The sequence below is a fragment of the Trachypithecus francoisi genome, unplaced genomic scaffold (assembly GCF_009764315.1).
Source record: "Trachypithecus francoisi isolate TF-2019V2 unplaced genomic scaffold, Tfra_2.0 Lachesis_group20, whole genome shotgun sequence".
Taxonomy (NCBI): domain Eukaryota; kingdom Metazoa; phylum Chordata; class Mammalia; order Primates; family Cercopithecidae; genus Trachypithecus; species Trachypithecus francoisi.
In genome coordinates, this window is record NW_022681466.1 from 11,256,994 (window position 1) to 11,280,033 (window position 23,040).

Genomic DNA, 23,040 nt, shown 5'->3' on the forward strand with positions numbered 1-23,040 from the left:
ATTAAGGAACCTCCCTGCCCCGCCAGGGCCTGCGCCTGGGTGTGTTGAGCCCCAGGGGTGGGGGCTGGAGGGGAGGAGAGCCAAAGGTCAGCCGCTGCCCGGTGGGTGCCGCGAGGGGGACTAGCCCCGCCCGCGTGCCCACGCCGCCCACCCCTGCACCCCCTCCTCCCCTACCTAGAACGCAGTGTTTGCCAGTGCAGTGGGCACCGCCCGCTGGAAAGCCCTGGGGGCGGGGACGGCTCCCACACCCACCCCCCCGCAGGAATTCCCCTTTACAGTCGGGCGCCTCTCGACTTCCCAGGGAGCGGGGTCACCCTCCTGCGCCGGCGCTGCGGCCCGCAAAACCAGCCCACTTTGCTGGTGCAAAGGTTCAGCACAGGGCTCGAGGGCGGAGTTGGTGGCCAGAGGGGTCTGCCCCTCCCTGCCTCCGACGTTCCTTCTGAGCTCATCTCAAACAGCGAAAATGCACCTTCAACATCTCCATTTAATATTTACATTCAAGCAGGTAATAGTTGGAAGCTTATAGACATTTCTAGTAGCAGCAGTTTCTAGAGAGCTCGTGTAGCCTTTTAACAAACTTTTTTTTTTTGCACATAGAAACAACACATCCATGTGTACAGTATCAAAAAATATATACCAAGGTTACTGGTATTGCAGTTCCTGGAACGGGAAGAGGGGAGAAAATGAAGTCAACCGAAATACTGGATGGAGGGGAAAAAAGGTCAAAAGAAAATAGTTTGTTTGATATAGAATATAACATGATCTAGAGGAAACTCCATAAATCTAGGTTTTTATATTTCAATATATAAATACCTACAAATAAATATATATATAGCAGCCCAAGAGGGGTGGTCGGGCCTTTTGAGCTCAAACAATACATTTCAATAATAACACCACGTACAAACGGGAGTAGAGTCAGCACTTGACAAGTTAGCACGGTTAAAATATAATACTAGAACTCTGAGGCCGGGCGCAGAGCTGCCCTGTTAGTTCCGGGGGTCCATCTCCAGCAGGGAAGGGCAGGAGAGGGCGAGCCCCACCGGCACCGCGTGGAACGGGCCTCTGCCCGAGTCTGACAGCCGCCGCAGGGAGAACATGGTTACCTCCGCTCCGGGCGTCCTCACCCTGGGGGCCAGCCCGGGTCTCTCGAGGTTGGCGGGTTGGCGAGAGGGGAGTCCGCCCCGAGGCCCCAGGTGCTCAGCCCCCCGGCCCCCCGCGGGAATGGCGCTTCCCCTTCCGACGCCCTCCAGCTACACGGTCACGTACTCCTTGAAAGTAACGGTGAGGCAGTTCGCGGTGACGTCGGTGATAATTATATTCCCAAAGAAGGGCTTGAACTCGCTCAGCGACTCTGCAGGTTCGTCCTGGGCCTCGGCTGGAGGCTTCTCCGCCGCCGTGGTGGGCGCCGCTGCCACCGCCACGGCCGCCACCGCCGCTGACGCGGGTGTCTCGGGCTTCACCTGGAGGGAGCTGGGCGGCTCCCCGGCCGCGCTGCGCGTCTTGACGCAGCGCAAGTCTATGGGCTCATCCAGGTCTGAGTCCAGCAGGATGACCTCGGGCTGCGGGAGGGCGGCGGTTGGTGGCAGGTCGGCTGGGCGCTCGGCGGCTGGGCTGCCCCCCAGGCAGGTGGGGGTGCTGATGCTGCGCGCAGTCAGCCGCTTCTTGCAGGGCTCGCGCTCACCGTGGGTCTCAGAGAGGCAGCGCTTGCGCACGTGGGAGAGATTCAGGCCGACGGTGTGGTGGTGGTGGTGGTGGTGGTGGTGGTGGTGATGGGGGTGCGGGTGCGGGTGGTGGGAGGGCGGATGCGTGCTCCGGGCCGGGTCCCAGGACAGCAGGTCGGGCTTGGTGGTGAGCTGCAGGGGCTGCTCTCCAAAGGCCTCCTTGGTCGGGGACAGCTTGCGGGAGCCGGCATCCTGGGGCTGCGGATCGCTAACCCCGGACACCTCCTCCTCCCTCCTCTTGGGCGGCGCCTCCACCTTCTTCTCTTCTGCGCCTGCCGCCTTTTTAAAAGTCCTGTCGGCAGAGGGGTGGCGCTCTTCGGCCGCCCGCTTCTTGTGGCTGGGGGAGCGAGCCTCCCCCTCGGCCACCTCGCCGGACTTGATCTTCACTGCCTGCATGCCGTTCTCCATGTATTTGCTCATCACGATCACGATGCGTCCGTTCTTGTTCTTGTTCTTGACTATCTTCATCTTGCCCCCGATCCCGTTGCCCGTCACAGCCTCTTTGGGGGCCGGCATCATTCCGTTGGGTGGGCCCTTCTCGGAGCCTTTGCCTGGAGCACCCGCCGCACCGGCCAGGGGCTTCACCGCCCCCAGGTAGCCCTTGGCCCCCGCGCCTTGCGCCCACTTGTCGGGCGGGTGGCTCTTGGCCCCCAGGTCCGGGCAGGTGGGGCTGGGCGCCTCCTTGTGGCCGCCCTGGTACTGCAGGTCGTACATTTTGGGGTCGGGCTGGTAGGGGTGGTGCTTCTTGCTGTTGAGCTGGTAGTAGTACTTGCCGCTCTTGCCCGGCGGCGGGGGCTTGCCCGCCCGCTCCTTGCTGTGTGGCTGGTACTGGTGGTGCTTCTTGCTGTTGAGCTCGTACTGATGCCCCTGGCCCTTCCCCTGCGCGCCCAGATCCAGCTTGGCACGGTTGTCAGTGGAGGAGTCCTGGAGTCCGGTCAGGACATTGGAACGACGGGCAAAGGTAGGCACCTGAGGGAACGGGTGCAGGGGTGAGAGGAGGGAGGAAGCCGGCCCCACCGCATGCCGGGAGTTTCTGGAGTGTCCCAGCCCTCACCAGGTCCGCAGCTGCCTCATGGGGGGCCGGAGATGGGAGGTCTAGTAGAAAGGAAGCAGGGTTGGGGTGCTGGGAGGAACCACCCCCCCATCCCCGGGCCTGGAGGCAGCTCTGGTGGACGTCAAGGGGGTGCCCGGGGGCGGCCACGTGTATTCACCTGCACCACCAGCGGTTTGGGCTTCGGCCCTCTCTTCCGATATCCCATCAGCTGCTCCTGCCGTTCCCTGGGGGGGAGGGAACAGAGGGCAGTGCTGTTAGCCTCTGGGTCACCCCCTCCCCGCTAATTCCGGAATCTTCGGTGATGGCCCCCCACTTTCAAAGAGCATCTGGTAGGGCTGGCAGGACACAGAGGAATGAAGAGCTTAGGGCGGGTCAGTCCTCAGTGCCCTCAACCTTCGCACCAACCCTCCTCTGCCCAAGAGGTCCTGGGCGAAGGGCTCCCCCACTTTGATGCCCACACCTGACTCAGCACACCCCAAGCCCCACCTCTGTGCTCAGGAGGCAGAAGCTTAGGGCTGCACCTCTGGCACTCATGCCCGCAGCCTTGGACCTGTGGCTCTGTGCCAAGAGGAGTCAACACTGGGGTCCAGGGAAGACAAACCAGCCCAAGCGAGGTGTGCGCCGACCTCATCCCTCCCGTCAGAAGCGCGGGATGCTAATGACCTCATTAAGATTCCGATAACGAGTGCCTCCGGCAGAAGGGAGGGTTCTTTCTTAAAGGCCAGGCACTAAACAGGGGGAGGGGCTGCGCCCTTGTTTACACAGCGGCAAATGAGCCAATTAGGGGCTGGGGGCGGGGGCAGGCCACCAAGGCCAGGGTCTGGCCAGGTTTGTAGCCACCTGGTGAACCCTGGGCTCCTCCCAGCTGAGCAGGTGGGCGTGGCCAGAGCAGCTAGGAGAAGCACCACCTCCTCGTTGGAGTCTGGCTCCTGGCTGCCTCCATTTCCAAATTATTAATAAAGCCCATGGGCGGAAGCACCGGTCACTACAGCCACCAGGCTCCTGCCTTCAGGCCAGCCTAAGGGTGATCTACCGCTGGGGGCTGGATCTTCCCAGGCACTACCCAGCCCTCCACAGAAGAGTGGGATGCCTCTCTAGTGTTTGCCAAAGTTGCAGCCCATTCCTGGGCCAGAAACGGGTTCTTCACAGACTCTAGCCACCACCCCCATGCCCCTTTGGACTAACCCTGGGGAGTTCTGACATGCCCCAGGGTGGGGGCCAGGGCCTGACTCTGAAGTTGCGTGGCATTGCAACAGCCTGTGTTTTAATTCTTCAGGGGCCCATTATGCAACGTGGCATCAGCTGCTGACATGGTTACAGGGTGGTGAACTCCCAGGTGGAATGGGGCAGGATCCCGGCTCTGCGCCCCCCTGCACTGCAGGAGGGCAACTTCCCTGCCCGGCCGGTGGCTAGCTCAGAGGGTCTACAGTTTACAGTTTTAGCGCCAAACGCGCCACAGGAAATAGTGCAAAATAAAAGGGGGAGGAGAGATGGAAGGCAGCGGGGTGGCCGAGCTCCAAGGGCCCCGGCTGCTCCTCCCCTCCTCGCCCTTCCCCCTTCTACCCTCTCCGAAACAGAGAACCACAGCCACCGGCAAGGAACCCAGCTGCAGCAGCTGCGGCGTGACAAGCAACCGTGCGCACGAGGGTGAGTCCCCAGAAGCAGCCACCCTCCGCCACCGGGCAGCGCCCACCCTAGGCTCTTGGGTCAAGCGCCCTTGCCTTGAGGGTGGGTGGCCCTGCCCTGCCAAACAGCCCAGTGGGGTCAGGGTGGGGGGCAACCCAGCACCCTATGGAATCTACTCCTGACCAAGCTTCAATTCCCTGGGGTGTGTGGGTGCACTTTGAAGGCCATGTCAACTTTTCTCCAGCCGCCAACAGGTTAAGTTCAGTTCCATGACGTCCAGGCGGTTTCACAATGCCAGCTCCCTCAGAGCTGCACCGCGAGGTGCTGGTGCCAAGCGGCCAGTGGCTGCAGGACAGCAACACCTAGGCTCCGAGGGTGGGGCTCCCAGGTTGCAACAGGAGGGGCCCCTGGGGAACCAGGCACAGCCCCAAGTTCTCCGGGCAGCTGCAGGGCCACCCACACACACCCTTCCCAAAGTTCCCCCAAAACCCAAGCCTGGCCTTCCCTGGCCCTGCCCCGCCCCCACCCCAAGCTGCAGCAACCGCCAAGGACGCTGGTTCGAGGAGCTGGGGCCGCAGCGTGCCCATCCAGGCCGGTTAGGGAGGGGGCTCCCACCAACTCCCTACCCGCCCCTTTCCTAGTGCTGCGTCGCCCCATTTGCCATTCCCATATACGGTCACGGGTGGCAGGCGGTGGCTGCGTGGGGGACGCTCACCTGTTCTGGAAGGCGATCAGCAGCCTGGGGTCCAGGATGTTCTCCTCCGGTTCCCACGTGTTATATCTTGCAAGGGAAAAGGGAGGGGGACACGGTGTTAAAAGAAAAAAAAAAAAAGCCAGCTTTGCCGAGGCCTCCAGGTGGGGAGTGCCATAAAGCCCTACTCCGTCTTTATGAACATTTAGCTGTGGATGTGGAGGGTAGATTTCTGCAGGCCTGACATAATCCCTGATACACTGTCCCCCTCAAATAAACACGCAAGGGTAGGAAGAAAGGAGAGGGGTAAGGAAAATGAAACTAGCAGTTTATTTTGCAGTTGTCAAGAATTTTAAGCATGTTACTGCGACATGTTCCAAAGCCACTTTGCTAACCAGGAACCCTGCGTGCAAAGCAGCCGAAATGCAGAGTCGCAGTCCCCCTCCTCTCCCCAGCCCCGAGTCCCCGCGAGGGCTTCAGTCGTTCTCCATTTGACCCCTAATCCGATCGCCAACAGCCAAGCGCCCCCCCACACCCCCTCGTGGCCCAGGAGCCTGCTGTCACGGGCAAGCAAACCCCAAATACTCAGCAACACAAAAATATGCCTCCGTGTGTGTGTGTGAGTGTGCGTGTGCCTGCGCGTCTATCTCCATCCGGTGCCTTCGCATTTCAAATTAAAGAAAAAAAATTCTCCACCAAAAGCGCTGCAGTGACAGTTCCCAACATTTTCTGCCTTTCTTCTTCCCCTCCCTGCACCACTAGGAGGGAGAAGGCACACAATTGCATTTTCGTCGCTTTTTAATTTTTTTTTTTTTTTGGTTTTGCAATATGGAGCCGTTCGGTGGAGGGAAAGGGGAAAGGAGCCATTTTCTGCTGCACATCAGTCAGTGCCTGAGCCCTCCCTCCCTCCGCCGGCCTCCCCGGCTCGGCCCCGCGTCTCTCCAGCTCCTCCGGCTCCTTTTAGTGCATAAATTAGTGATGGCATTTCCCGGAGAGCGGAGCACAACACAGGGCGCCGGGCTCGGGCTCGGCGGCTCGGCTTCCCCAGTGCCTGCCACCGACTTCCCCACCCCCTCCTCCCTCCACCCCACCTCCACCCCGCCTCCCGTCCGCTCCCCCCACCCCCCCTAGCAGCTCGGCGGGTCCGCGGCCCCGAGCCCCGCGCCTCGGCCCCGGGCCCCCGCCCTCCGCCGCGACTTACTTGGGCGACCAGCCTCTCCATTTCACCAGATACTCCACTCTGCCCTGGGGGGAAGAGACAGCACTCCATCAGCTTCCGCGGGATCCCCGGCCCGGCCCGCAGCCTCCCCACCCCCTCCCCGCCTTCTCGCGGGCCGCTCAGGCCGCCGCTCGCCGCCCCCGCGCCGCCCTACCTTGCGGATCCGCTTCTTCTCGATGCTCTCCACAGCGAAGACGTGCTCGCCAACAGCTGGCAGCTCCATGGCCGAGCCGCAGCGCGCCGGGGCGCGGGCGGCCGGCGCGGCTGCAGACGCTGCTAGCTCCCGCCGGCGCCCAGCTGCCGCCCCGGCCGAAGCGCCCCCGCCGCCGCCGCCGCTCGCCCCGCACACCCCGGCCGGCCCGCCGCTGCCCGCGCCCGCCCCGGCTCCCGGCTCGCGCTCGCTCAGACAACTGAGCCCGGGCCGCGGCTGCACAAGAACTCATGCAAATCCCGGACGTCAGCGGGCGGGGCCTCGCCGGGCCCAGCTCGGCGTCAGGGGGCGGGCCGCTGCGCGGATTGGCGCAGCCGGGCCTACCGGAGGCCCCGGGCCTGGGCGGCGGGGGGAGGAGGAAAGGGCGCGGGTGGGGGACGCAGAGGGGAGGGCGCCGGGGAGGTGCAGGGGGAGGGATCGGCGAGCCTGGGAGAGGGAGGCTGCAGAGAGGGAGCGGGACCGGGAAGGAGAGGTGTGTCCGCCGGGGCGGAGGCGGGCGGAGAGCTTGACAGCCCGGGAGGGTCTCGGCAGCGACCCCTCGCCCGCGGCCTGGTGCCCGGGCCTCGCCCTCGCGGCGCGTTCTCAGTGTTCACGGCCCCGGGACCCCTGCTGGGGGCCACGGAAGCATCCGCCGCCGCTCCCAGTTGCACCGAATTGCGTCACCAGCGGCCCGGGACGCTCGGGCCCCGCCAGCAGGGGGCGGAATGGGGCAGGGGCAGCTCGCGCCCTCCTGCGGGCCCCGCCTCGCCTCCAGGCTCCGGGCATTTCGGAGCGCGAGGAGGGAAAGGGACAGGGCGGGGAGAAGGCCGAGGACTGGGTGCCAAGGAGAGCTTGAAGAACGCACGAGGAACGGGACCGAGGAGCAGCCAGCTCCGGCACCCTGGCGCCCAAGAACCTCAGCAGAAAGGACTCCAAATACGATCCCACCTCGATCCTCAACGGCTCCGAATTTACACTTGGTCCTCTTTATTGACGGGGCGAGATGTCCTATTTCTATCTGCCTCCAGAGTCAAGCTAGGCGAGAGGCACAGGAGGCAGAGAGAACGGGCGCGGGAGGCCGAGGGCCGCTTGGGGGCCCAAGGGGACTTCGTGGGGTCCAGGGAAAGGCCTGGAAAGAGGGACCTCGGAGGGCCGGGAAGAGATTGAGGCTGAACGGGGGACGAACGGGCAGCGCAAAGGGGAGATGAACGGAATGGCCGAGGAGCCACGCATTCGCCATGTGTCCGCGGACCCTTGTTCCCGACAGGCGGCCAAGCCAAGGCCCTCTGGACTGACGCGGCCGAGCAGCCGCGAGTGTGAAGTTTGGCACCTCCGGCGGCGAGACGGCGCGTTCCTGCGCACGGCTCCTGCGTCCGGCTGGTGGAGCTGCTGCGCCCCATGCGGCCTACCGAGGGCGCCGCCGAGGGCCCGCGAGCTCCGTGGGGTCGGGGTGGGGGGACCTGGGAGGAGACAGGGCGGCCCGAGGGGCAGCGGCAGGGGCGCGCCTGACCTGGGGTGTGTCTGGGCCCCGGCTACGGGCTCTTGAAGGACCGCGAGCAGGAAGCTTGCGCAATCCCTTGGCTGAGCGTCCGCGGAGAAAGAAAAAGAGCAAAAGCCGAGCGAGTGTGGAGCGAGGGATGGGGGCGGGCAAAGAGCCATCCGGGTCTCCACCACCGCCCTGACACACGACCCGGCTGTCTGTTGGGGACCGAGCGGAGGCTTGGGCGAGCAGGGGAGGGAGGAGCCTGCGCGGGGCTCGTGTTCGCCCAGGAATCCCTGAGAAGCCTGAAGACGGTCTGGTGTTGAACGCACACGTGGACTCCATTTCATTATCACCTTGCAGCTCTTGCACCACGGAGGCTGCTGCTGCCCGGCGGCTCCTGCCCACGGAGACCCACGTGGCCTCTCCCCAGGGGTGCAGGGGTGAAGGTTGTCTTCTGGTGGCAGTAGAGGTGTTGGGTTTGCGACTGATCTCTAACGAGCTTGAGGTGCAAACCTAGGATTCCCTGAGTGTTGGGGTGCGGGGGGAGCAAGCAAGGTGGCGCGACGCCTGCCTGGTTGCCCTAACTAGTTGCAGGGGGCGGGGGCCGGCTCTCAGGGTTTATAAAAGCTGGGTGGGTGTACAGGAAAATATTTTTCTCCTGCGGTGTTTGGCTTTTTCCTGGCATTCTTGCCCAGGGCGAAGAACTGTCGCGCGGGACAGCTCCACTGTGGAAGGAGAGGGGTCGCGAGGCTGGCGCGAGAAGCGCTATAGGTGGCAGTCACCCGTCCACGCCGCCCCGGCCGTCTGAGCCGAAGGACCATCGGGAGGTCTGCAGCAACTTTGTCCCGGCCAGTCCCCTTGTCCGGGAAGGGGCTGAGCTTCCCGACACTGTACCCTCCCCCTCTTGAAAATCCCCTGGAAAATCTGTTTGCAATGGGTGTTTCCGCGGCGTCCAGGTCGGGGGTGTCGGGGGAGGCCGAGTGGCTGCTGCAGCCTCCCTGCTGCCAGGGGCGTCGGACTCCGCTTCGCTCACTACGCCCAGGCCCCTCGGGGGCCCATGCTCAGGACTTCCGGGCCACACAGCAGGACCCGCTGCCCCGACGACGTGTTTGCGCAGGACCCGGGCTGGACCAGCCGCGGAGCTGGGGAGGAAGAGGGGGGTCGCTACAGCGGATCTTTCCTGGAGCTGCTTGTGCGGCGGCGGGAAGCATCTTCAGGCTCCCCAAGACTGCCGGAGGGACCGCCCAAGCACTTCAGAAGCCCAAGGAGCCCGCGGCCACCCCGGTTCCTGGCCTTTTTGCCTACGACTTTGAAAGTGAAATTCACAAGCACCAGCAATTGACTTCCCTTCCGTGGTTATTTATTTTGTCTTAGTGGATGGTGGGCAGATGGAGAGAGGCCGCTATCTAACCTGGGTGGCTGGTCCCTAGAGCACCCCTGCCAGCGGGTGTAGGGAGGAGCTCAGGTCCGCGGGAGAGCGAATGGGCGCCAGGAGGTAGGACAGAATCCTGGGAAGGTACAGTGGGCGCCCCTGGAAGCTCCCCTGATACCCCAGAGAGCCCTTCCTGGGAAGCCTCCCACGGGGGTGCCCTTACCATCCCACCCGGCTGTCTTGGCCCCTCCAAGGGAGCTGCAGGAGAGACTAGCCTTACACCTGGGATTCCCGGAGCCTTCTGCTGGGGCTTCTGCCCCCGACTTCGGATAACCAGAGACCCACAGGCCCCCAAGAAAGTCCGCTGACCTGCTCATTTGATACTGTCCCCTCCCAGACAGGGGCTCGTCGAGCCCCTGGTTCTGCTGCCTGACTGAAGCCTTCCAGATGCCACCGCAGTTTGGGCCCCCCGGGGCCCTCAGGGGCCCCTGGAGAGGAGAGCTGCTATCTAGCTCAGCCACAGGCTTGCTCCTGGTAGGGACAATGTTGAAGGAGTGGACCCTGGAGAGGTCGGGAACTTTTTAACAGCCGTGGGCTGGAGGGTGGCTACTAAGTGTCCACTCTGGGAAAGGGCATGACCTGCACCATCCCGGGGAAATAAACGACTTCTTAAAGGAATCCTCTCGCTGAGCGGGTGCTCTGGGCAAGGAGATTGCCACCGCCTGCCCACGGAACCCAGATTTGGGCTCTGCCTTGAGGGGGCCGCCTGTGGCTTCCCGGGTCGCTCCCCCGACTCAGAAAGCTCTCAAGTTGGTGTCGTTTTCCCGGCCCTCGGAGGTGGATTGCGGATCATCGAGAGGGGTTTACCAGTAACCACTACAAAATCTACCCGGACTTTAACAAGCACTCATTTCTCTCCCTTGTCCTTAGAAAAACTTCGCGCTGGCATTGATCATATGGTACTTGCAGTGGCGGCTTAGGGGCAGCGGAACTGGTGGGGTTGTGCGTGCAGGGGGAGGCTGTGAGGGAGCCCTGCACTCCACCCCTCTACCCTCCTGGAAGCGTGGTTTTCTTTCTAAGGGTTCCCCTCCAACCTCCGGGTCCCCACTCCAATGTTTCTGCTCTTTGTCACACCACCCGTGAAAGGGCTGCTTTCATTTGGGCGGCGAAGCCTTCGACGCCCCCGAGTCCCACCCTAGCGTGCCGCGCCGCACTGCAGCCGGGGTTCCCGCGGACGGGCCCGACAGGGTGCGCGGACGGGGACGCGGGCTCGGAGTTACCGCGACGCCAGGGCCCTTTGACAGGGCCCAGGCACCCCTTGGGGCCACACCGCCGCCCGCAGGGCCGCGCCTCCGCATTGCGGCACGCTGGGGTGGCAGGCGCCGAAGCGGGACCGCTATTTTCTACGACGTCCGTCCCTCCCAACGTCAGGGCAGCCACCTCAGGCCCTCCCGGAGAAGCCCATCCGGCCCCCAGCCCCTACTCAGTCGCGAGGCCCCGCCGGCCCGGAGATCTGCGCCCCCAGGATCCATATTTCAAATATGATCTTTGGAACCGCTTCCACCGCCCGCCGCCGCCGCGCTCACAACGGCCTCGGCGCACTGTGTTTTTATTTGGGTTTCGTTTGCTCAAGGTCGCCCCGAGGCTCTCTGGTGCCCCTGAGGGTTCACCCCTTCACGCCCGCCCCTGTGTTTTCCTCTCGGGTGTCCCCGTCGCGCCCCCAAACCCAGCAGGGCCCACACACAGGGCAGATTTCTTTCTTCCTTTTTCCAACCAAGAGCTGCTGCAGCAAGCCAGGGAATGAAATAAAAATCGCTAGGCGGACCCCGAAGTGGTCGTCAGCCGAAGCGCAACTGCCCCCCTCCAACTCGCTCCCCTGCGCCCCTCCCCCTCGGCTACCCCCTCCCAGCTCCCAGCCTCGCGGCACGCCGAGGGTTAAGCACGCGCGCGAGGTGGGGGTATTTGGCTTGGGAGGGGGGCGAGAAAAGGGGGCGCCGAGCGCCGCTGGCGGAGAAGCTGGGCTCGCTCTAGTTCCCTCTCCCCAACCCCGGAGCCGAGGGGCGGCCCGATCGGAAGGGCCCGGCGCGTCTCCGCCTCCCCGGCTGGCCTGCAGCCGGGCCTGGCCGCGGCCCGGAACCGCGAGGACGCTGCTTGGAGGCCGCGTCCTGCGTAGCCCGAGAGGGGGAGGGGGTGGAGGCTCCGGAGCCGCGGCCGCGCGTTGCCCGCCAGCCGATCGATCCCCAAAGGCGGGAGCGCGGTGAACCCCGCCGGACACCTGGGGGGCCCCGATGTCTCTGCAGGACTGAGGGGCGAACCGAGAGGGGCTCAGGGATCCTGTGGCTGTGGGATGGCGGCCGGGAGGGCCCAGCCAGACCGCAGCTTGGCCTGCACTGCAGGGCGGGTAGTAACACCTCGGGCACCCCCAAAATTCCATATTGTCTGCATGGGGCCCAGGCTTTGGACACTTCCGGAGCCCAGTACGGTCGCATTGCAACTTCATCCCTACCTGTCCAGCCCCCAACCCCACCCGCATCCCCGATGACGAGGTCGTGAGACGCGGTCACCGCAGTCCATCTGGTCGCTCCGCCCTCCTGAATCCTGGTAGAAATGTGCGGGTGTCCCCTCGACCCCACCTCTGGGAAGATACCCCAGGTGTGCCCTAGAAGTCCCCCTTCCCAGCTTCTTCCAGAAGGCCGTTTCCAGAAGTGGTCCCTGGGGATGGTCCATGAGGACCTCTCCCCGCCCCCCGGCCCCCTACCCCCAGGGATCGCCCTTGGCTCCTCGCCTGCCAGTCCGGAGCGCCCGGGAGGGGCCCAGGCAGGGGCGCAGAGGAGCTTGCACTCGCCACGCCCTCCCCTAGGGGGCGGGCTCCCCCCGGCCGGCCCGGCAGCCCCTCCGCGCCTCTACCGCAGGGGGGAAGGAGGACGCGGGCAAAGCGGGGGTCTAGCTGCAATGAGAGATGGACGGAAAAGCCCCGCACACCCCGCCTCCTGCACACTCTGTCCCCTCCCCCTCCCCACGGCGGCCAGGCTGCTGCTTTCGCAGCCAGAAACAACCCGCTCCGGGGGACTTTGAACCTTGGGAGCCCCTGCGCCCTGAGCACGGAACAGGCCCCAGGGGTGCGGGCCATTGTCCCCGACGCGGGCCCCGTCCTCGGGGCCCTTCCACTCCCAGCGGGAAGTCCACACGAGCAGCACACATATCTATTTATTTGAGAGTTTAAAAGGAAATCTGAGGTCCAGAGGATCACAGAGCCTCTTGTTCTACTATCAAAGGGCCAATAAGAAGCAAACTGATATTACAGGGCAAATGTTTCCAGGCAGATCAGCCTGCTCCTCTTAGGAATGAGTGTCCCGGGAGGGAGGGAGGGAGAGAGCCTGGAACCAAAGCCCCGCCAGGAACTGCTTCCCCTAAACCGAGGTTCACTGAAAAAAATGTTCTCTTGGCTGATAAATGCCGCCTCTTAACAGAGCCCAGGCACTTCTGTGCTTTCCCTGGGTTGCTAATTGAGGACACTAAAGCCCTAAGAGACGCCTTAGGTCGGGGGAAGGGGCCCCAAGACCTAGACCTCTGGTGGAGACCATGGCCTTGAGAGGATGGGAGCTGGGTTGGAACACGAGATTATTTATCATCGCTGGATGAAGGTCCAGATAGAGCTCAGTATTTCCTCTTTTTCTGGGCTCAGACAGACACAGACTGGAAGGAATCCTGTGGGTGTGGCTGTGGGAGTGTTCGGTTGATAAAGGGCATGTGTGGTGCAGGGGTGGAGCCAGCCCTGTCTCTCCTGGGTGGGGCCCTTCTCCATCAGGCCCAGGAGGGTTTGTGCAGGGCCCATGAAAATGTTCTAATAAAAAAATTGTTTATTTTAAAAATTGTGGTAAAATACATATAACATAAAATGAACCATTTTACCCACTTTTCAGGCTCAATTCAGTGGCATATGCACATTCATGTTGTAGTGGGACCATCACCACCGTCCAATGCTAGAACTTTTTCATCTTCCCAAACTGAAACTCTGTCTTCATTAAACACCAGTTCCCTCTCTTAGACCCTGGTAACCTTCATTCTACCTTCTGTATCTATGAATTTGACTACTCTAGGGACCTCATATAAGTGGAATCACATAGAATTTGTCCATTGAGACTGGCTTATTTCACTCAGCACAATGTTCTCAAGGTTCATCCATGCTGTAGCAGGCGTCAGAATTTCCATCCTTTTTCTTTTTCTTTTGTTTTCTTTTCTATCTCTTTTTTTTTTCTTTTTTTTTTGAGATAGAGTTTCGCTCTTGTTGCCCAGGCTGGAGTGCAATGGTGTGATCTCAGCTCACTGAAATCTCCACCTCCCGGGTTCAAGCGATTCTCCTGCCTCAGCCTCTTGGGTAGCTGGGATTATAGGCATGTGCTACCACGCCCAGCTAATTTTGAATTTTTAATAGAGACGGGGTTTCTCCATGTTGGTCAGACTGGTCTTGAACTCCCAACCTCAGGTGATCCGCCCGCCTCGGCCTCCCAAAGTGCTGGGATTACAGGCATGAGCCACCATGCCTGGCCCACCCATCCTTTTTCTTTAAGCCAGTATCTCCAGGGAATTTCCATTCTTTTAAAGGCTGAATAATATTCCATTGTGTGTATATATAATTTATTTTAAAATCAGAAGAAACTAGCTGGACACAGTGGCTCATGCCTTTAATCCCAGCACTTTGGGACACCGAAGCCGGCTGATCGCTTGAGCTCATCCATGAGTTGAACTCATCCTTGAGTTCAAGGTCAGCCTGGGCAACATCAGGAGACCTCATCTCTAAACAAAATATGGAAATTAGCTGGGCATGGTGGTGCACACCTGTAGTCCCAGTTACTTTGGGAGGCTAAGGTGGAAGGATCTCTTGAGCCCAAGAGGTGGAGATTGCAGGGAGCCGAAATCATGTCACTGAACTCCAGCCTGGTCACAGGACAGGACCCTGTCTCAAAAAAACAGACTATTTTATTTATTATTTATTTATTTATTTATTTATTTTTGAGATGGAGTCTCACTTTGTCACCCGGGCTGGAGTGCAGTGGCATAATCTCTCCTCTCTGCAACCTCCCCCTCCTAGGTTCAAGTGATTCTCCTGCCTCAGCCTCCCAAGTAGCTGGGACTACAGGCATGTGCCACCATGCCCAGCTAATTTTTGTATTTTTAGTAGAGACAGGATTTCGCCATGTTGGCCAGGCTGGTCTTGAACTCCTGACCTCAGGTGATCTGCTTGTCTTGGCCTCCCAAAGTGCTAGGATTACAGGTGTGGGCCACTGCGCCCAGCCAAAACCCAAACTATTTTAGTATGTAATATTAATGTGTTCATTCCAACGAAGCTATAAAGTGTAATTCTACTTATTTTGTTTTATTTTATTTGGGCACGGACTTTCATTCTTGTCACCCAGGCTGGAGTGCATTAGTGCAATCTTGGCTCACTGCAACCTCTGCCTCCCAGGCTCAAGCAATTCTCCTACCTCAGCCTCCCAAGTAGCTGGGATTACAGGCGCCCGCTACCACACCCAGCTAATTTTTTTTTGTCTTTTCAGTAGAGACAAGGTTTCGCCATGTTGGCCAGGCTAGTCTCCAACTCCTGACCTCAGGTGATTCCTGCAGCCTCCCAAAGTGCTGGTACTACAGGTGTGGGCCACCGCGCCCAGCCTATAAAATGTGATTTTAAATAACTTTCTATGGAGGAAGGGGCCATGAAAGTGAGGGTGCAGTCCCGCTTCTGGGGGAAGTTTCAAGAATGGCACCTCTGAGAAGAACTCATGAGTTGGGGCCACCAGCTTCCTGTGTGGATGCCTTCAGTGAAATCAACTGTTGGCCCTAGACAGATGGCCCTGGTGGCCCAGAGTCCACCTGCCCGGGTGCCCTGGAACACGAGGACAACCTTGGGCCACTTCTCCTCCCTATTGAATGCTGGCTTCTGTTTATTTGCTTAAACAAAAAGCATGTCAAAGGAACAGGGAAAAGGGGGAAGAAACACAAGCTTGCCTTTCTCTCGTGGTTTTATTCCCAGTTAATTCGTGGGGCTCTGAACCAGTTCCGGCACTATGGATTTCTCCCGGATGTCGGTCTGGCCTGTGTCAGGGAGTTGATTGCCCTGTGATTTGACAGTAATGATGATAATGGGGTGATTTTGTATTCTTTGACTCATTCAGATCGGAAGGTTCAGAAATAGACCCATGTCCTCCACCCCCAACCCCTTGCTTGAAACTAGCGTTTTGATTCTAAGGAAATGGCAGGATCTCATGGAAGAAGAGCCACAGAGAAAGGATCCTTCTCTTTTTGAAGCTATTGGGGATGACTGCGGTTTTTATCTTTTTAGCCTGGAGACCAAGAACTAGTACCATAGAAGCCAATAACTATTGCACAAAACCAGAGAAAATATTGCCACAGAAGCTCTGTGGGAGAGAAGGCTTTCTCGGAATTTTGAAAAACAGCCACAGCTGTATGTACATGGAGCGATCTGAGGATAGCTCACTCCCACACTCTGCCGATGCCACTTTTTCGTCTTTTTCTTGGTTACCCACGGGCAAAGACACGTTCTCACTTGCACTGAGCCTGACTTCTGCCTTCTTTCCCCGGATAGGCCCTGGCAGACAGGCAGACAGACAGATGGGTGCAGACACAATGCTAGAGGCGTTAAGCAATTGGACCAAGGGCAACTTGGCCCCTGACAATTTCTCACTTGCTTCTCAACCTGACCCAGGGGAGCCACATCTGTCTTCTGATGTGCACATCGCAGGAACTACCAAGTGTTCTGCTGTGGCACCTGTGTGTGTCCTGGAGGACAAGTCCTAGCTCTGGGGCAGCCCTGGTTTTCCAGAAAGGAAAGGTCGGTGTTGATGGACGCAGCCTGCCGAGCTGGCGCAGGCCGCTCCTGGGCGACATAGATTGTGCTGCCTTCATTTTTCATGTCACTCATTAGCAGTCTGATTAGGGGCAATGCATGTCCGTGATTTCCCCTCAGCTCAGACCCTCCAATCCTGCAGAGGTGTCGCTGGACCTGAGGATTTGTATATCCCACCCTCCAGAGCAGGCTAGGGGTGAAATACATCATCTACCTCTGCAACCCCTGCCCCAGGAAAACGAGCTTTATCATGAAGTCCTGGGACTGAGGGTGGGGCACGGAGGTGGAGACCCCTCCCTGCAGAGTGGCAGTGGGGCTGAGAGTTGGGTAGGGAGGAGTCCCTGCACCTTCTGCTGGTGCATGTATGGTCTGGTCCCTTCGTCGGGGTCATGCACAGTCTGGGAGAGGGTGGAGATGTGCCTTTAAGACCAAAGGGACGCCAGGAGGTAGAATCACTCACGGGAGGAGCCAGGCTCCAGGTTGCCAAGGTGAACTTGTCAATAGAGTATTGAACAGGCTGGTCCGACTGGCGATAATTGTGTATTTCAAAACAGCCAGGCTCTGGTCCTCCTCGCATGGCCCAGAGGCCCACAGGCAGGACCCTTGCTGGGCAGAAATATCTGGGAGAATGAGCACTGGGCTCCCAGGACAGAACCCACCAGCACCTCTGCCCATCCCTTGGGCCCATGGGTCTGAAACCTAAGAAATCTAAAAAAGGTTTCTTTCCTCCCTCACTCCTACCCTGGCTTGTGACTTGAGGTGACACAAAGAATATCCCAGCTCCCCAGAACCTGTCCCTTTTTTATCCAGAGGACTCTGCCTAGAGGGACCCCTTTAAGAGTTTCTCGATTCCCCGCCAGCCCCAGACAAGGGTGGTGGGGCCATTCACTTCACAGGACAAAATGAAAATATGGGGCTCCTTGCTTAATAATTATTAACAATTTCAAGGTATTGGACCATACCACCCACTTGGGGCCATTCTGATCTGAGGGGCCCATGGGTCTCTGCAGGTCCCATGAGACCGGCCCTGTCCCCTCCTCTGGCAGCGCACTATCCTTGTCTCTGCTGGCTTTCCGTGGCTGTGATTCGGCTCCTGTCTGGTCTCTGCTTCCCTCTGGGTCCTTTGGCTTCCAGTGTCCCCTCCCCCAACAGACCAGCTCATTCCAGCAACCAGAGTCCTCCCAGGCTGAGAGCTGTCCTGTTAATCCTCATCATCCCTGTTGGGGGAAACTAGTGGTGGCCCCCGGGTCAGGTGTCCAGCTGTGGTCAGGATGAGCAGGCTCACGTGGCTGAGGGGGGAGGAGGAGGGGCCTGGAGCAGGCTTTCTGAGTTGAGGCCTCGTCAGTCCCCAAGCCTGCTGAGGTGCCCCAGTAGTGGTGTTTGCACACTCGGTCACCCTCCTCCCAGCTACACTACATGCGCCTTTCCTTTTCCTTTTTTTTTTTTTTTTTTTTGAGATGGAGTCTCCCTCTGTTACTCAGGCTGGAGTGCAGTGGCACAGTCTTGGCTCACTGCAACCTCCGCCTCCCAGGTTCAAGCAATTCTCCTGCCTTAGCCTCCTGAGTAGCTGAGATTACAAGCATGCACCACATGCCCAGCTATATATATATATATTTTTTTTTGTATTTTTAGTAGAGAAGGGGTTTCATCATGTTGCCCAGGCTGGTCTCGAACTCCTGGCCTCAGGTCATCTACCAGCCTTGGCCTCCCAGAGTGCTGGGATTATAGGCATGAGCCACCACACCCAGCCCCTTTTCCTCTTTACCCCATTAAGGTTGCACCTCCCCAGGTCACTGGCAGCTGAGCAACTTACTCATGTGGCAGGAATGCCCCTGCAAGTGGGGTGCACCCCAGTGACTTGCACGTCAGACTAGATGTGACTCATCTACTTGTCCTAGACAGCCTTGTCTTCAGCTTCGTGTGGGAGTCTCCTAGGGCCTTGGGTCCTAATACCTGGTAGAGTCTCTGTTCCTTCCAGCTCCTGTGAGCCACCCAGGCAGAGGTCCAGATCCACGGGGACTGACCTGAGGGAACTCTTAGCCATGGCCAGTTAGGACTGTTGAGACAGGTAGGAGCTGGGTTGCTGTACACCTGATGACTATCCCCCTGCCATGTGGAAGTAGGAGCATGGCATGGTGAGAGCCAGACTGACCCAGGCTTCTCCCAGCTCTCCCGCCGGCCACCAGCATGACTCTGGGCACCAGTGTATTCATCTGCAAAGGGGAGAGGAGACTTTCTTGGTTCAACATCCTATGAAGTCCTCTGACATCCAAGGCCCTGCCTCATGTGTCCCCGTCACCTCCTGGCTTTCTTTTCTACCACTCTCTCCCTTGCACACTGTGTTCTGGGCACACGGGCTCCTCCACTAATCCTCAGACACTGACTTGGTGTTGCCTCAGGGCCTTTGAACTGACTGTAGCCACCGCTTGGAATGTTCTTTCTCCAATATCTGCATGGTCTTTTTCACTAAAGTCTTTACTCAAATGTCATCTTAGTAATGAGTTGGCGCTGACCACCTGATCACTACCGTCCCAGCCCTGTCCCCACCCACACTCCCAATCTCCTTATTCCTGCTTCCATAGCACCCTCACCTCCTAACAAACAGTATCCTCTGGATGTTGATGGCATCTCCGGCCTGCGTCTCCTGCTGGAACATAAAAGCTGCAAGGGTCGGGGCGGCTCCGCACCCTTGTCCGATGTGTCCCCGGCATCTAGCACAGTGCCCAGCACATACCTGTCGGATGAATGTTGAATCAATAGGATTTTGGGGAAGGCCAAGTGAGCTCACACAGCCAGGTGAAGCTGGTCCACCCATACGGGATGGCAAGAGCCATTGGCCACATTCTCAGACATTTCGTGAACCCATTGTTGAACACAGCCATGATTACAAATTAAATGATTTACATTCACAATTAAATGATGTAAAGAACAACGATAAGAAATGCTCACAACTGACTCCTTCCTAATGATTTCCTCAGATTCCCACATTCCCGGGTTCTTTGTGTCCCCTGTGTGTGTGCTGGAAAATGCCACGCAGGGGTGGCTGCTGCACATCTCAGCCCAGTTCTGCCTTCAGCGCTGTCCTATTGGTAGCTTGAAGCCAGCCATGGCTGGAGCTTTTACTCAACAGAAATTGGTAAACATGACAAATCATGACTTGAGTTTTTGTTTTGTTGATTGTCTAGACTTTAGAAAGTGATAGAAAAAATGTTAATGATGCAGATTAAACTTAAAAGTGTGTCCTGTTGGCCGGGCGCGATGGCTCACGCCTGTAATCCCAGCACTTTGGGAGGCCAAGGTGGGCAGATCACTTGAGATCAGGAGTTTGAGATCAGCCTGGCCAAACATGGTGAAGCCCCATCTCTACTAAAAATACAAAAAGTAGCCGGGTGTGGTAGCGGGTGCCTGTAATCCCAGCTACTCAGGAGGCTGAGGGAGGAGAATTGCTTGAACCCAGGAGGCGGAGGTTGCAGTGAGCCCAGATTGCACCACTGAACTCCAGCAGACTCCATCTCAAAAAACAAAAAACAAAAGTCTGTCCTGTTTATAGCCATTATGTTCTTTTGTTCTCTCTTTTTTTTTCTTTTTTCTTTTTTCTTTTTTTTTTTTTTTTGAGACAGGGTCTCACTGTGTCACCCAAGCTGGAGTGCAGTGGCACAATTTCGGCTCACTGCAATCTGCACCTCTTGTGCTCAAGCAATCCTCCCACCTCAGCCTCCCAATTAGCTGGGACTACAGGCGTGCACTTCCACGCCTGGCTAATATTTTTGTATTTTTTAGTAGAGACGAGTTTTTGCTATGTTGTCCAGGCTGGTCTCAAACTTCACGGCTCAAGTGATCCACTGACCTCGGCCTCCCAAAGTGGTGGGACTACAGGCGTGAGCTGCCACACCCAGCCCATTATGATCTGAAGAGCACAGAAATGGAGGAAGTAGTATTAAAAAACTATTACCTGATTTATGAAAGAAGTTACTGACATCATTACGAAAGAGAAGTTTAACCTATGCCTTCGTTGTTTCACTTTCATTTTACTGGTTGACTTAAATGAAAATACCTACAGCCATTCAAGTCAGAACCACACTCATTTATCAAAGGCAAGCCTGGGCTGGCAACTGATCCCAGAGTTTGGCAAAAAAGCAACAAAAATGTTATGTGAATCAATCGGTATATGGAGCTTACAATGAAGAGTATTTTCTATTTATTTATTTATTTATATTTTATTTTATTTTTTTGAGATAGAGTTTCGCTCTTGTTGCCTAGGCTAGAGTGCAGTGGCACGATCTCGGCTCACTGCAGCCTCCGCCTGCTGGGTTCAAGCGATTCTCCTGTCTCAGCCTCCTGAGTAGCTGGGATTACAGGCATGTGCCACCATGCCCGGATAATTTTGTATTTTTAGTAGAGACGGGGTTTCTCCGTGTTGGTCAGGCTGGTCTTGAACTCCTGACCTCAGGTGATCTGTCCACCTTGGCCTCCCAAAGTGATGGGATTACAGACGTAAGCCACCACGTCTGGACTATTTTATTATTTGTGAATGGTGTGCTATGCATCCTTTATGTCAGTAATATTTATTTATTTATTTATGAAAACAATTTTTTTTAAGACGGAGTCTCACTCTGTCGCCCAGGCTGGAGTGCAGTGGTGTGATCTTTGTTCATGGCAACCTCCATCTCCTGGGTTCAAGAGATTCTCCTGTTTTGGCCTCCCATTAGCTGGAATTACAGGCACGCACCACCATGCCCGGCTCATTTTTTGTATTTTTAGTAGAGACAGGGTTTCACCATTTTGGCCAGGCTGGTCTCAAACTCCTGACCTTAAGTAGTCCTCCCACCTCGGCCTCCCAAAGTGCTGGGATTACAGGTGTGAGCCACTGCACCCTGCCTATCAGTGATATTTACAATAAATAATTAAATGTGTATGCATACATACATTCCTTTTTTTCAGAGAACCAATTGCTATTGCTAAACATTTACTAGCATTTCATACAGAACCAGCCCAGAGGAGGCATTTAGATTATTGTAAATAAATGAGAGATGTTTAACTAGGCAGGGCTGAGGGGATTAATTCAACTCCATAGATAGCCAACCCCAAAGAAGGCCAGGAGACAGGAGGCCTGACCAGGCCAAGGGCACAGGTGGTAAGAACCGGGTGTCAGTAGGGCAGGGGTCACAGCGTATTCAACAGGGTCATGATGAGAGGTGCAACCCAGTCCTGAGGATGGTGACCTCGGCCTTTTGAGAAAGTATCTTTAGCTCATACTCCCGGGACAAGGTGTTCCTTCCTGTGGGCTGCACACATGCCCAGAACTCCAAGTCCCTATGCATTGTCCAGAAGGCTGAGGGCTGCATGCCCCTGGACACATGCCCCATTATCCTTGGGGTTGCCGGATGCTGCTGCCTGCTCTGTCCTCCCAGCTGTTTAGGGACTGACCATGTCTACTCTGCCACCATCTATATCTGTTCAACCCAAGGAGGGGCTGATCTAACCCCGGCCCTGGCTCTCCTCTTGCTGTTGGGAATTATCCTTGTTTTGGTTTGTTTTTGAAGTGAGTTTGCAGAAAGTATGCTTCAGCTTGGGTGCTCAGGGGAAGGCTCACTGAGGAAGGAGTGTGGCTTGTCATCTCTAGGATGGGGAGGAGCTGGGATAGCAGGTGCCAAGGCCCTAAGGCAGGCACCTCCTGAGTGTGTTTGAGGACCAGCAGGAAGGCAGGAGCAGCGGGCAGCATGAACTGGGGGAGCGGGGTCAGAGGGCAGACTGCAGAAGGAGGAAGGCAGTTTGTCTGAGTGTCTGTAACTCGGAGTTTGAACATGAGTCTCATTGCTATGGCAAAGCTTTGGAGGTTTTAAGCAAGGAAGTGGGGGGACCAGATAACAGGGTCAGGCCCAGACCCTGGGGCCACAGGACAACTCCTGGGTCTGGAGGAGGAGCTGTGGGATCAGCAGGGGCTGGGAGTAGAGAGCCACCATGCCACTGCCCTCTCCGGAGGGCTTTCTCCTGCAACAGGTCAGCGTCTCTGAGGCAACGCAGAAGCAACATGTCTCCCTCGAAGGAGTATGACTTTAAAGACTTAAAGGCCGAAGAAGGAGATGCCAGTAGCCAGGTTGCATAGCTCTGTTCCAGCTGGGTCATGCATTCACTCTTTGACCTTGAGCAACTTATTTTCCTCCCCTGTGCCTTAGTTTCTCCATCCTGAAATCAAGGCTCTTGATGAAGTGGTTGGTGGTCATGGAGGTTAACTGGGTTAATAGGCAAAGCACTTAGAACTGCATCCAGCAAGAGTGAGCGTGCAACACATGGAAGCTATTACTGTTATTTTTATTGTTGTTATTATTGCTATTAGGGCAGAGAAACACCCGGGGCAGCCAAGCCCAGGCCAGGATGCCTGACCACACCGCCCTGTTGGCAGAGCGGGTGGGGACCCTGTGATCAAGGCTCATGGGTCGGAGCCTGTCAGGGTAAATCCTCTCCAAGGCCTGGCTCTGCTCCCTGCCGGCTGCTCTGAGCTGCACACCCTGCCGCATCTCTGGGGCAGTAGGTATCACGTGTAGTCCAGCCAAAGGCTCCAGAGCTGGAGAAGCAGGACATCTGGGGCCACAGAGCCCCGGGGAACCTTGGGACTTGGGGCCCCAGAGCTGCCACTGCTATCCCATTGGTGCCCTTTACTCCCCGCCAGCCTGGGGTACAGGCATTGGAAGGCTTTGGTCCTTAGTTTGAGGTTGACCCTCTGCTGGGTCTGTTTATTCCTAGGAAGTCCTCAGTGCAGACAGAAAGGCTGGGCTTGGTGAAGGCACCGGGATTGGAGCTGAGCACAGGCAATGCTGG

The 23,040-nt window shown here is 57.8% G+C and overlaps 1 protein-coding gene across 2 annotated transcripts; it reads right to left on the reverse strand.

The window, feature by feature from the left end:
* Positions 1-464: 464 nt before the first annotated feature.
* On the reverse strand, positions 465-6,751 carry CBX4 (chromobox 4). 2 transcript variants are annotated; one of them, XM_033182490.1, is made up of 5 exons: positions 6,466-6,751; positions 6,294-6,337; positions 5,117-5,182; positions 2,933-2,999; positions 465-2,690 (listed from the first exon to the last, which is right to left on the reverse strand). In XM_033182490.1, exons 1-5 carry the CDS (start codon positions 6,532-6,534, stop codon positions 1,251-1,253), a joined length of 1,686 nt encoding a protein of 561 aa, XP_033038381.1. In that variant the 5' UTR covers positions 6,535-6,751; the 3' UTR covers positions 465-1,250. The 2 variants fall into 2 exon arrangements, with proteins under 2 accessions (XP_033038381.1, XP_033038382.1); XM_033182491.1 differs by lacking the exons at positions 5,117-5,182; positions 6,294-6,337; positions 6,466-6,751 and adding an exon at positions 3,961-5,087.
* Between the last annotated feature and the right edge of the window lie 16,289 nt (positions 6,752-23,040).